The sequence below is a fragment of the Malaclemys terrapin genome, chromosome 1 (assembly GCF_027887155.1).
Source record: "Malaclemys terrapin pileata isolate rMalTer1 chromosome 1, rMalTer1.hap1, whole genome shotgun sequence".
NCBI lineage: Eukaryota > Metazoa > Chordata > Testudines > Emydidae > Malaclemys > Malaclemys terrapin.
The window spans coordinates 110,806,256-110,820,337 of NC_071505.1; the positions used below are offsets into that span (position 1 = coordinate 110,806,256).

Sequence of the window (14,082 nt, forward strand, 5' to 3'; positions counted from 1 at the left end):
TTCTCTCCTAAGCAGACTTTAGATTGTCTTCACACCTATATCAAAGGATTCTAAATAGCCAGGAAAGATAGGAGACCAAAGAAGGCTTTTTTTAAAAAAAATTTTATAAGAAAGAGGAAGAGCAAGAAAAAAAAAATCTTAAATCAACACTAAGGTTGCAGACAAAGTGACATAAAAGAGAAAATGTAAATTTCTAAGTTGCGTATCCTATTTTATGGTATCAATTAATGACAATCAGTAATACAATTAAACTGTATGCATAACCAGTAAAACAGGTATAGAAAATAATACATATGCAACATGACATAGCTAACAGGTTAAAATACCAATAGCAGCATTAGCTATTCCTTACCTGGTTTTAACAGTGCAATCTTATTATTACTTAAGTATTTTCTACCCATTTAATTTATTTTCCCTTTTTAACATAAAATAAAAAGAAGTGAAGCGAAGGACGGGGTCAATACCTACCTTTGCTGCTGTGCTTGTTTAGTGGGAGGCAAGATTATCATTGGCATACAAGCTGTTATTGCTTTATGTTAACAATGGAAAACAAAAGCATTTTTTTTTTTTAAAAAGAGTATATTGTAGAATGAAGAAAAAATTGCAGACCCTCTAGATAGGTGGAATTTGAAATTGTTTTTGTAGCAAAGATACCTCTCTAGGACCCAGGTTAGGTTCAACCACAAAACATTTGTATTCTGGAACAAACTATTGTGGAGTGACTTTACAAACGCATTATCTATCTTGAGTTAACTGGGAATCAATGGTATAAAAAAAGCCTATTGGTATGAGCAAGCCCTCTGTGTCCAGTGACCTGAATTTACATTGTTTCACCATTCTCACTTTAAAACAACATTACTTCATACAAACAAAATATTTATGAATATTTTAAAAGGACTTTGGGCCATAAAGGTGTCTTCTTTAATGGAACTAGATATTCTGACCCGATGTGCCATCTACTTTTAAAATCCAAACAATCCCCACAACAACTTGTCTTTCTTTTAAGTCATAGGGATACAAAGAACATGTTGCTTCTGTGTCTAAAAACCACATTTTTAAAAAATTAGAAGTTTTCTGATTGAATATGGACCCATTTTTCATTTAAACAAACTACAAATTTAAAATGTATGATTTTGTGTGTAATGTAGTTACATCAAAAATCCACACCCGTCCCAACTAGTTAAATGTACAATTCAGAAAGGCTTATTTAGTCCAGTAACATAACTCTCCCAGGATGGACAACTGTGCCAATACTCCTCTCCACTTTAACATTGATACTTCTACTAAAGAAATTCAGCCTCAACAGGTCAAGGGCAGAAGGTCTAAAAATGTCCATTTTCTTTCTCACAATGAAAACAATTGAGTAAATTATTGTTAACCAGAATTCCTGTAAATTAGAAAGGTGCACTGAAATGAACTCCATTCTAACAGACTCTAAAATGAGTTCTCCCAACAGAGATGGGTTCTAGCTTAAGGTCATCAAGGCACAAGCATAGTAAATCTAATTTAACAAGAAGTATAATCTTGTCCAAAGAGATTGCAATCACTTGCCCACTGAGTATGGTATTTGACAAAGCTCCCTTCCTGAGACAAAGAATGAAGACTGAAAAAAGTAAAGATATTTTAGGTTACTTCTTTGGACAGCTGCCAAAACATCAACTGAGTGTAAATCTGCAAAATTTGAGGATAGGCAGAACAACAAGTTCCTCAGTTCTGAGTTGAACTAGCTGTAGTTACAAATGAAATTTAGTTGCAAGAGATATTTACGTACTGTTTAAAAGATGATCTTTCAGGGTCTGTAAAGCCATTTATAATTATTTCTATTATAGTCACACCTAGGAATCCTAATCAGTGCCCAAATTCCCTGTAAGCTGCGAGGCTGTGTGGCAGCCTATTTAGCGCTGCGCAGAGGCACAGGGAACCCACCCGGGGACCTGCCACAGCCAGGAGAGGGGCGCCCCTCCCCCGACCTAGCCCCACTCTGTCACGGCTGGATGAGGGGGAGTCCGAACCCAGGCTCGGCCCGCACCTGCCGTGGCCGGGGCACCCCTCCCCTGACCCCAATTCTGCCGCAGCCTGGGGTACCAAGATCTGCCATGGCCGGGGTACCCCTACCCAGCCCTGGCCCTGCCATGGCGCCCCTCCTCCAGCCTGAATCTGCCTATCCTGTGGCCCCAGCCCCGGAGCTGCTGTGGCGGGGAGAGGCGCAGCTCCCTCCCCCCCCCCCCACCGCCAGCCCAGGTGCTGCTGTGGGGAGAGAGAGCTGGGGGGAGTCCTCTCTCCCTGTTGTAGCCCCAGAGCACCTTCCTGCACCAAAAACCCCTCATCCCCGGCCCCACCCCAGAGCCCGCAACCCCAGCCGGAGCCCTCATACTCCTGCACCCTAACCCCCACCCCCGAGCCCCTCATCCCTGGCCCCACCCCTGAGCCCCCTCCCACACTCCAAACCTCTCACACATAACGTCCATATTGGTGCACATAAAATTCATTCCGCACGTGGGTGGGAAAAATTAGAGGGAAACACTGGTCAGTGCCCCACCGTATTAAGCGTAATTCATGCTAGCAGAGTTTGGGTCTTTCTCCCTTTCAATTGGCTGCACCATATTTATGAGTCTGCCACTGTCCCGGATCTAAGGAGATCTGCAGTATATGCTCATGCTTTCAGATCTATAAGTCCCAGATTCAGTCCCTGCAGATGACACAACCAAAACCATAGTTACACATTCACTGAAGAAACAAAGAAAACTGTCCACATCCCAGGAAGCTGACAGCCTAGGTTACAGGATGGTAACAAGAGATACAAGACAGAGAAACAGAATTTAGGATACTGGGAGGATGAGGTAACAACAGAACAAAGCTTAGCATGAAAACAGTAGTCTCAGCTTAACACTTATCTAAATGAAGCCAGTGATTAAGTCCCAATGCTGAAATGACCATTAATTCAGGAAAGCTAAGGAGTTTTGAAATTTAAGGATGATGAAAGATGAGAAAGACATCACAAGAGCAGCTAAGATTGCTACTAAATTGTTAGTTCCGGAACAATGATCAAACAAACCTTTTGAAATCCACCCATCAAAAACAAAACAAAAAAACAAAAAACAAACAAAAAAGCTACTCCCCTTGTTGTAACTGTTGTTCTTCGAGATGTGTTGTTCATGTCCATTCCAATCAGGTGTGTGCACGCGCACGTGCACGGTAGCCAGAAGATTTTTCCCATAACCGCATCTGTCAGGTTGGTTCGGGCACCCCTTGGAGCCGCACCTTCCTGGCGCTCAATATAGAGCCCTGCCAACCCACCACCCCGTCAGTTTCTTCTTGCTGGCTACTTTGACAGAGGGGAAGGAGGGTGATTATTGGAGTGGACATGAATAACACATCTCTAAGAACAACAGTTTGAGTAATCATTTTTTTCTTCTTCGAGTGCTTGTTCATGTCGATTCCAATCAGGTGACTCACAAGCCCAAGTTTAGGTGGTGGGATCAGAGTCTTCCACTGATTGGAGCACTGCTCGTCCGAAGGCCACATCATCTCTGGCCTGCTGGGTAATCGCTTAGTGCGTAGCGAAAGTATGGATGGAGGACCATATCACTGCCCTGCAGATTTCCTGAGTGGGAACCTGAGCCAGGAACGCTGTTGATGAAGCCTGCACCCTGGTGGAGTGTGCAGTGACTGGAGGTGCAGGAACACCTGCCAGTTGTAGCACTCACGAATACAGGACGCTATCCATGATGATATGCATTGGGATGACACAGGCTGACCTTTCATTCTGTCTGCCACTGACACGAATAACTGGACCGATTTTCTGAACGGTTTTGTTCTCTCGATATAAAAGGCTAACACCCTGTGGACCTCCAGAGAGTGGAGCCTCTGATCCCTACCGCTGGAATGTGGCTTAGGGTAGAATATCAGGAGAAAGATGTCCTGGTTGATGTGAAACTGCGACACAACCTTCAGGAGGAAAGCAGGGTGAGGCCTGAGCTGAACCTGTCCTAATAGAACACGGTGTAGGGAGGCTCTGATGGGAGGGCCCTGAGCTCAGACACCCTCCTGGCCGAGATTATTGCTACCAGGAACGCCACCTTGTAAGAGAGGTAGAGCAGGGAGCATGTCGCTAATGGTTCCACGGGGGGTGGGGGTGTCCCATGAGCCTAGAAAGGACCAGGTTGAGGTCTCAGGCAGTGATAGGCTGACGGATGTTAGGGTATAGTCTGTCGAGCCCTTTTAAAAACCAGCTGACCATAGGGTTAGCAAGCACAGAGCGGCCCTCTGCACCAGGGTGGAAGGCCGAGATGGCGGCTAAGTGCACTCTTACTGATGACATCAAGAGCTCCTGCTGCTTCAGATGGAGGAAATAGTCCAGAATAAGCAGCACCAAGGCTAGTGTCAGGGACGAATGGCGCTGCGCTGACCAGACTGAAAATCTCTTCCACTTGGCAAGGTATGTGGCTCTTGTACAGGGTTTTCTGCTGCCAAGGAGGACCTATCTAACCTAGTCTGAACAGGAAAGCTCCAACGGGTTCAACCATGGAGCTTCCACACCGCGAGGTGAAGCAACTCGAGGTTTGGATGTTGAAGACGACTATGATCTTGTGTCAGAAGGTCCGGGAAGAGCAGCAGGGTGATCGTGGCTTCCACAGACATGTCTAGGAGAGATGTGTACCAGTACTGATGTGGCCAGGCTGGTGATATCAATATGACCTGAGCTCGTTCTTGCCGGATCTTTAGAAGTACCTTGTGAACGAATGGTATGGGCGGAAAGGCGTATAGGAGAGAACCTCCCCAATGGAGGAGGAATGCATCCACTCTGGAGCCCTGGTTGTGATTTTGGAAGGAGCAGAGCTGCTAGCACTTCCTGTTGTGTTGCGTGGCGAATAGGTCTATCTCGGGAAAGTCCCAACTCTGGAAGATTAAAATTGCAACGTCCGGGCAAAGGGACCACTCGTGGCTGTGAAACAACCTGCTGAGGTGGTCTGCCAGCTTGTTCTGTACCCCAGAGAGGTACAACTGAATGTTCTACACAGAAGTCCCACAGCATGAGGGCTTCCTGGGACAGGGGAGAGGAGCATACACCCCCCTACTTGTTGATATAGAACATTGCTGCTGTATTGTCCGTCATGACTGATACACATTGTCCCGTTAAGTATGCACCGCTCTGAGCTCTCTGATGTTGATATGGAGACCCCGGTCCGCTTGAGACCAGAGGCCTTGAGTCCTGTGTCTCCCAGATGTGCTCTCCAGCCCAAGTCTGATGCGTCCGTCATTAGCGACAGAGATGGCTGCAGAGTGGTGAAGAGGACCCCTGAGCATACTTCTGAGGGTCAAGTCACCACAGGAGGGAGTCGCGGACTGGGCAAGGCAGGGTCACGATCCTGTCCAAGCTGTCCTGGGCTGGGCGATACACTGACGCGAGCCATGACTGAGGAGGTCGAAGCCTGAGTCTGGTATGCTGTACCACATAGGTACAGGCAGCCATGTGTCCGAGAAGCTTCAGGCAGTTTCCCGCTGTGGTGGTGGGAAACTGTCTGAGGCCTCAAATGATATCAGTTAGGGCCTGAAACCTTGCTTCTGACAGGTATTCCCTGGCTTGGGTCAAGTCCAGTACTGCCCTATAAACTATCCTCTGGATGGGGGACAGAGTCAATTTTGCTTCATTTAGAAGGAGACCCAGGTTGTCGAAGGTGGCTCTGATGACACTGACTTGAGCTTCCACATGGGTCCTGGAGCGGCCCATGATCAGCCAGTTGTCGAGGTATGGAAACACCTGTACCTGATGCCTGCGCAAGAACACGGTGGCGACTGCCATGCACTTGATAAAGACTCGAGGTGCTGCTGCCAGGCCGAACGGAAGGACGGTAAATTGGTAGTGGGTACTGTTGACCACAAACCTGAGGTACTTCCTGTGGGGCTGAGTGATTACGATATGAAAATATGTGTCTTTCAAGTCGAGGGTGGCATACCAGTCTGCTGAATCCAGTGAGGGGATGATGGAGGCCAAGGAGACCATGCGGAAACTGAGTTTCTTCACGAACTTGTTGAGTTCTCGCAGGTCCAAGATAAGCCAAAGGCGGCCTCAGACCTTCGGTATTAGGAAATACCAAGAATAAAAGCTCCTGAGGAACCTCTTCCACTGCCCCTAGAGATAGGAGCGACTGCACCTCCTCAATAAAGAGCTGCTCGTGAGAAGGGTCACTGAAGAGGGAGGGCGGAAGGGCACAGAATTGGATGGAGTATCCCCTCTCTACTGTGCGGCACACCCTGTGGTCTAAAGTGATATGGGACCATGAATGGTAGAAAGGGGACAGTCTGGAGGAAAAGGTAAGGCGGGGTAGATCCAGTTTTTTGTTCTGGTGCGCCGTCCTCGACCGCACCTTCAAAAAGTCGGTTTGGGGCTGGAAGGTGGTTTGGGTTGACCAGACCCATGGCCTGAGGACAGTGTTGTCTTTTCCTGCCACTCCTGCTCCTCCTCTGAGAACCGTCCTGGAGGTTCTGCTGATAGAACTTCTGAGGAGGTTGCGGCCTAAAGTGTTTCCGCTGTGTGATGGGAGTGTGCAGGAACCAAAGACCTGAGGGTGGCTCGTGAGTCTTTCAGGCTATGCAGCCTCTTGTCTGTCTTACCAGAGGAAGAAGAGTCACCCTCAAATGGGAGGTCCTGAATGGTCTGTTGGACCTCACAAGGGAGCCCCGAGACTTGGAGCCAGGAGCCCCTTCTCATGGCCAGTCCAATAACCACGACCCTAGTGGCAGCATCAGCACCGTCCGACGCAGCCTGGAGGGAAGCTTGGGAGACTAGCTTTCCCTCCTCCACCAAGGCCAAGAATTCGGCTTGGGTGTCTGAAGGGAGGAGCTCTGAAAATTTGGCCATCACCACACAGGTATTATATGAGTACCTGTTGATGATGACCTGCTGGTTTGAAATATGGAGCTGAAGAACCCCTATAGAGTAGACCTTTCTCCTGACAAGGTCGAGTCGCTTAGCCTCCCTGTTTTTAGGGGTGGGCCCCTGGAAACCCTGCCGCTCACCCCAATTAGCAGAGTCCACGACAAGAGAGTCAGGAGGTGGATGGGAATACAAATGTTCATACTCCTTGGAGGGTACGAAATAACGCCTCTCATTGCGCTTGGCAGTGGGTGACAAGGAAGTTGGGGTCTGCAGAGGGTCTTGGTGGTATCCACAATAGTCTTAATATGTGGTAGGGCAATACGAGAAGGTCCTGAGGAGGCAAGGATCTCCACCATGGGATCAGCCTCCTCAACCACCTCCTCAGCCTTAATGCCCAGACCCTGTGTTGGTGTGTGGGCAGGAGCCGAGGCGAGCTGCATGGGTGATGGCGGGATGAATGTGGCTGAGGCCACTGTAGGCGCTGAGGAGTGGTGTCCTGGGATCCCTCCCTGGCTTTGGTGAAAGGCCCAGGGGGTCCAGAATGACGACTGTAGTGGATTTTCGCCTGTCTTGCCTTGAACTCAATCGTTGGCGCCTACTCCTTTGAGAGTGGTAGGAGTCAGACTCTGACTACGAGACTGAAGACCACGGAGGAGCCGAACTTCCGTGCCTCGAGCGTCAAGAGCTTGGGGAGCGACTAGCTCTCTGTCCGAGTGGGCTGGTGCTGAAGGACATGGCGAGGGAGAATGCCTGGACATCATTGCCGGCGTCCCTCTTGACTGCACCTGGGGGCGGGGTGGGATCGCCTGCCCCCAAGGTTCCTCCCTCCTAGGGGGCGAGAATGGCGCCGTAAGGTGCAGTAGATTCCGAGCAGCTTCAAAAACTTCCGCTGAACCAGTGAATGTGGGGGGCCTGAACTCAACTGCCTCACCTGAGCAGGAGTCAACGGGGCTCTAACGGGGGATTCCGAGCTGTGGCCTGTCTGGGGTGTCGCTTCCTTAGATTTAGCCGGAGGTGACCGACTGTCCGGCTTCTTTTTCTTCTGAGGCACCAGCGAGTGAGACCAGTGCCTGCTCTCTGATGGGCCTCGGGAGGTGACGTGCCGAGAGCCCCAGGACGAGTCCTTTCTCGGCACTGAACTCGATGATGGTGCTAGGGCGCTCCGCGTTGACGAGGAAGTGTTAGGAGCCGGGTCAGAATGGGGGCGTAGAGCTGCCTCCATGAGGATCACTTTAAGCCACTGCTCCCTTTCTTGAAGAGTTCTAGGGCGGAACTCACGGCAGTTCTTACAGCAATTCTTTTGGTGATCCTCCCCTAGGCACTGTAAACATGAGGAGTGTGGCCGGCTCTTTGGCATATGCTTTGTGCAGAACACACAGTTTTTAAACCCCGGGGACCACGACATACCACGGCTCCGGGGAGTCAGAAGGGGGTAGAGACCCCCAACAACTCTAATCACTAACTACTGACTAGTAACTACTAAGATAACTAACTATATACAAACAATTGGAATTGAATGCGCTTGCTAAAGCAAGGGCTATGGGAAGTTTCAGCCTGCTGTCACTGGTGATAAGAAGGAACGGAGGGGGATGGCAGGTCAGCAGGGCTCTATACTGAGCACCATGAAGGCATGACTCCAGGGGGCGCTTGGACCGACGCGATGGATGCTGCTATGGGAAAAATCTTCCAGCTACCGTGCATGTGCGCACACACGCACACACACACACACAAACACACCTGATTGGAATCGACATGAACAAGCACTCAAAGAAGAACTGAAAGTTAGAGTGAGAATATCTTTCACTGACAAGTTCAAAATAATTGAGTCATGGTTAAAAAAAAAAAAAAAGTAAAAACAAGACCCACCCTCTCTCCCAAAACACTAACTCTATTTAAAAAAACAAACAAACAAAACAAAAAAAACCCCCACACAACTCAAACCTCCGAGCTGCTCTTTCATCTTCTATATCTTCTAGGGATCTTGAAAGTCCCAATATTTGGACTTGGCATTCAGTGTGGAGAATTAAGTTTTTAGAAGCTGAGTTTCTCTATCAATGTCTTGTCTCTGATATACAAGTTTATGAGGGAACGTTAACCAGATAACTCTGAAATGGAGGAAGTGCACAAATCTGAAGGATCAGTGAGTTCAACATGCATCCTGGTCCCCAAGAAGTTGGCTAAGATCCAAAGTACCCCCAAGATAGTATGGAAAGGTGGAACGAACTTTTACAATACCAGAAGTACAGTGGATGAGGATCTTGGTGCTTTCTCTATCTTACCCTCATCAGAGAGAAGGCATAAGCTAAGACGAAGTGCTATGCTTGCAAGAAGGTATTGGCTCTCATGGCTAAGGGATCCCTAATTGGAAAGAAGAATTTTGGGATCTTCATATTCTCTGGATAACCATATATTGCCAATTCATGAGCACAGCTAATTTATGCAAAAACATGTTTGTGTCACTGCTTCCCTGTCCTCTCTCTCCCATCCCCTCAACATGTTTGTTAAATATAATTGTTGCATCTGATCTTTAAATTTAGATTGTAAACTCTTTATGTCAGGTACTGTTTCCTACTATACACCTGTACAACTACTAGTACAATGGAGCCTCTAGGTGCTACAGTACTATAAATAAGATAATATAAATAAGTAACTATAATACTATGCTTCCCAACAGCTGTCATTCTCCAGATGATTCTGGTTGTGACTCATCCTGTCTATCCTGCAGTCTAGTTCCCCATCTAGGTGTATATAGCTGAGAAGGAGATAAGGTTTCTTTCTAACCACATATGGGTCTGCGAGAGTCTGCTGCTATGTCTCTTTTCCTGCACTCTCCAGTACATGACACTAGCGATTATAGGAACACTTTTTGTCTGCATTCAGTGCATTGCCCTTCAGGCTGCACTGAAATGCAGGAAAGCACTGCAGACTGCTCTTATTTTCTGGAGGTTAATTGGTAAGGTGTTTTTCTAATAGTCATAGAATGCTAAACCTTCATTCCACCTAATCCCTCCTCTTTTTCCCCTCCTCCCACCCCAGTCCCTCCTTTCCCTATTCATTTATGTCTTCTCCTATTTTATTACTGTTACCCCCAACATAATATGTTATATCTATATAGTATTGTCTGGATTTGTACTGGATGGTCTCGCTGCTTTGAGAAGTTGTAAAATTGCATAATTCCATAATTCTACTGGAGACCTCATGAAATGTGTGGTATTTGGAAACATATACAAGTCAAGTCATTTACTTCTTTGTACTTTTCACTGTCTGTTTTTTCATGAAAACAAACCAACAAAAAATCCACTACAAACATCAGCAGCCCTGAGCTCCCTTGTGGCCAACACAGGAATCCCAACCAGACAGACCTATGAGTTAGGCAGGGGGATATAGAAGGTAGACTTACTTCAGATCTAGAAATAGAGACAAATAGCTTGAGCACTGACCAACTGTAAGGAGTTGGTGCTATTATGATCTTGAAGTTCTAAAATTCTGGCATGTCTTGCAGGGAATATATAGTTTACATTTTGAGAAGAAAATTTAATGAATTATGCTACCATCAAATAATGCTCATTTTGTCTATAACACAGTGTTCAGGGATGTCTTCTTGTTCCCTCTATGTTAGTGTGTTTTACACCGTTATAATAGACTGTTTCTCACTATCATTAATTATTGTTTCTGACCGTTGAAAAGAGACAAAGGTTAGTACAAATGACAAGATCTTATTCTCATTTCTTAAATCTAAGATCAAAATGTAAGTTTTAAGCATACACACACACACAAAAACCACTGGGAATTTTTACAATGATATATACACATAACATAAAGGAAATACTTTGCATGTATATAGGTAAGAAACTTAAAAATCCACCAACTGGAGTGATAACTAGTTCCTACCTTACTTACCGTTCTAAAATCTTACTAAATGGCTACAAGTAGAGGCATGGGGCAGCCTGGTGATGTTCTCTGGATTTACTTTCAGTTTCCCTGGGAAATTTCAAGTACCACCACTCACCTCTTTTTCAGCTTTTCAGATACTTTCAAAAGGTAGAGGATTTATTGACAGTTCATGATGTTCTCACTTTTCCACAATCATTTCTACCACACAGTGATTCAGAGCCACTGAACTCCCTCTTGCTGCATTTTCCTGCTTCAAATTATATTGGGAATAGATAGTCTCTCTGATGAATATAACCCAATGTGCTGCAGGTGAGATACTATGACATATCTTCTGGTTCTATCACATCCAACTGGAACACTTCTAGATTTCAGATGCACACAAAGGCAGGTTCAGAGGACTCCATACAAACTGTTTTAAAGTTTAGGACCTGAAGACAAGCCTGTGCCATGGTACAGATCTCCTGCATGAGTGCAGAGACATAACCCTTCATTTTCTGAACCACTGGCTCTTGCAGGCAAGCTTTGCCTAATTACACACTGAAATGGCCTCTTGGGCAAACTAGCTCCTGAGAGCTTCAGGAAGCTCTTGGCCCTTGTTTGTGACAGTCAGATGGCTCCAATAACCCCAGGAAAGACTGAACCTTATATACTGCTAATGCTTGCAGATCCTAGCCTGGAATGAGCCAGTCAACCAAAAACGGATGGACAAACCTGCCTTCCTTCCTGAGAGCAACAGTCAATAACACCCACTAGTTTGGCTAACAGGGTAGGGAGCTGTAGCCAAACCAGAAGGCAGCATTTTGAATTGGCAGTGTTTTTCCAGTGTTGCCCAGCATACACAATGAAATCAGAGATCAGCTATACCACCCAATCTTGAGTGGCTTCCCCTTAAGGGAAGTCTTCCAAATACCAATTCAGACATACTCAAAAAAACATACTGCATGACAAGATTTCTACATATATCTATATTACACTGTATTTTAGCACATAAAGTCTACTATTTGTCAGCCAAGAGACAGATTAATGGCTTAACAATGTTTACCTACTTTCTCAAGAAGAGAGGCACTTTGGAAAAAAAAAGAGCCACTCCTCCCTTGATTTGGCATGTCAAATATTGAAATTTGCCCCTCTGGGTTGCAATTCCTGAACAAGCCAATGTCAGCTCTTGAAAGCCATAGACTAAATGCACTAGCAGTCATTGGAATGCTTTAAAGAGTTTATTTCTCAAACACTTTACCCAATGGATAGAAGAGAGAGACTCACATCTGGCATTTCTGTAAAGCAGAAAAGGGTCCTGCAGCTGGAAATCTAGGTCTTTAGTGATGGGTTCTGTTCGATTTTCCATGCTCAGCCTGTTCATAATGGTGAAGCCATGCCTGGGAGAAGCTGATCTGTAAATTACCAAGCAGAAATCATAGCAAGTCAAGGAAAAATATGAGTACCACTTCTTTGTCAGACAGTGCTCCAAAATTATTTCAATAGAAGTTGTTATATAAATTCTAACTATGTTGCCAGGGAGGAAACTGAATAACAGTCTTCGAGCCTGACAGAATTTTTGGTTCCTTTGTGGAATCCTTTTGCTTTCTTCAAACCCGTAAGCTCTATATGAAAAATGACATAGATAACTGTGGCCACAATTATTGTTTTTTTTTATACACAATCTGCAGCATCTGAGGTGCTATAGTTTGAGTCCCAAAGCCTCTAGTCATAATCCTAATTATTTGTGCATGCCCTGCATTCACAGCAAGTTCTAAGGCCTACAACTTTAGGAATGGGCAATAACTTACTAATGTTAAACTTGTCCTCAGATCATTGGTGTCATAGTATCCAAGGATCAGAACTGGTCTACACTTTCCCACTGCAGCAGAAAAGGGATATTGGAGATACAGTTGTGGAACAAAATTAATTACAATTTTTACTTTTTTTTTTTTAAAATACACAAAGATAATGAATTATACAAGTCACTCCAGGTGGGATTTTCAAAACTCCCTAAGAGACATAAGAGCAGAAATCCCACACTCTACTTCCGATGCTAATAGGAGATGTTACTTTGGAACCGAGTTTGACAGTGATAGACAAGACACTGACTAAATGTTTGGGATAAGTGCCAAGTACAGTAATCACCAGCGGGTGTCTTCATTAACTCCAAAGCACAGGAACCTGCATTACAGGAAGGGAGGCAACAGAAAATGAAACAAAGGGTGGAAGTGATAGAAAGAATACTTGATGGTAATAGCCAGAGTTGTATTTCTCAGAGTCTTTTAATGTTATCCCTAACAGGTCTCATTTTTGACATTTAGGGTAAAGATATTTTTTTACAGTTCACAAAGAGGCGCAGATGATAAATAAACCACTTTATTTAACTGAAATGCTAGACATTTTCACATTTCCAAAACAGCGGTGAGAATGGATTTGTTACTACATCATCTGTAGAAAGGACTTCCTCAGTTGTACCCACCCCAGTTTCCAACAGGTATGAACAGATGATTTTTATTGTGCTAAGACGTACACTGTATAAGCCTTTTCAACATCAACTGACACTAAAATGTGAAGGGGACTACTTAGTTATTGTTTGAAAAGAGATCTAGAGAGAAGACACCCTATGTAGAAGTGCTAAATAATATTACTGGGGAAAACAATGCTGTAAATGAATAAAACTAGAGAACATAATTAGATGGGGGAATAAGATTGGAAAACGCCAACCACATTAAACTGTGCTGTGTATGCTGGTGTATTTGGCATTTTTTGCTCAGAATTGCTAAGAGCCCAGGATCCACTGAAAATAAAATCAGGTATTCTCTTATCGAAGAGAAGGAAACAAGGGAAGGGAGTGATAGAAAGAATACTTGATGGTAATAGCCAGACTTGTATATCTCTGACTGTTTTGGCATCATCCCCAACAGAAAGCAGATATTTGACACTTAGGGCTTGTCTTCACTACTGGGGTAAGTTGACCTAAGTTACGCTACTCCAGCTACGTGAATAACATAGCTGGAGTTGACGTAGCTTAGGTCGACTTACCCTGGTGTCTTCACTGCAGTGCGTCGACAGGAGATGCTCTCTGGTCGACTTCCCTTACTCTTCTCGGAGAGTTGGAGTACCGGGGTCGACCAGAAAGTGCTCTGCCGTCTTCACTAGACCCGCTAAATTGACCCCTGCTGCATCGATCTCCCAGTAGTGAAGACCAGCCCCTAGGATAGAAACATCTCCTCGAAATAGTCTTTCAAAATAAAGATTATAGTTTTAGTCTATCACTTTTCATTTTTGTAACGCTCTTTATTTTATTAAACTCTTTTTTTTAAAACCAT

At 45.3% G+C, this 14,082-nt stretch overlaps 2 protein-coding genes across 6 annotated transcripts in view; one reads left to right on the plus strand and one right to left on the minus strand.

Annotated features, from left to right (window-relative positions):
* The window catches only part of DCP1B (decapping mRNA 1B), a 55,900-nt gene that overhangs the window by 36,257 nt on the left and 5,561 nt on the right, over positions 1-14,082 (minus strand). For 4 of the 5 annotated variants that reach the window (XM_054035359.1, XM_054035351.1, XM_054035390.1 and 1 more), the window contains one exon: positions 12,038-12,165. In XM_054035359.1, the coding sequence (XP_053891334.1) occupies positions 12,038-12,165 (128 nt within the window). Of the gene's footprint in view, positions 1-12,037; positions 12,166-12,561; positions 12,633-14,082 lie in introns of all 5 variants that reach the window. The other variant, XM_054035378.1, reaches the window with a different exon arrangement.
* The window catches only part of CACNA1C (calcium voltage-gated channel subunit alpha1 C), a 734,131-nt gene that overhangs the window by 3,363 nt on the left and 716,686 nt on the right, over positions 1-14,082 (plus strand). The gene's annotated exons all lie outside the window — the stretch shown is intronic.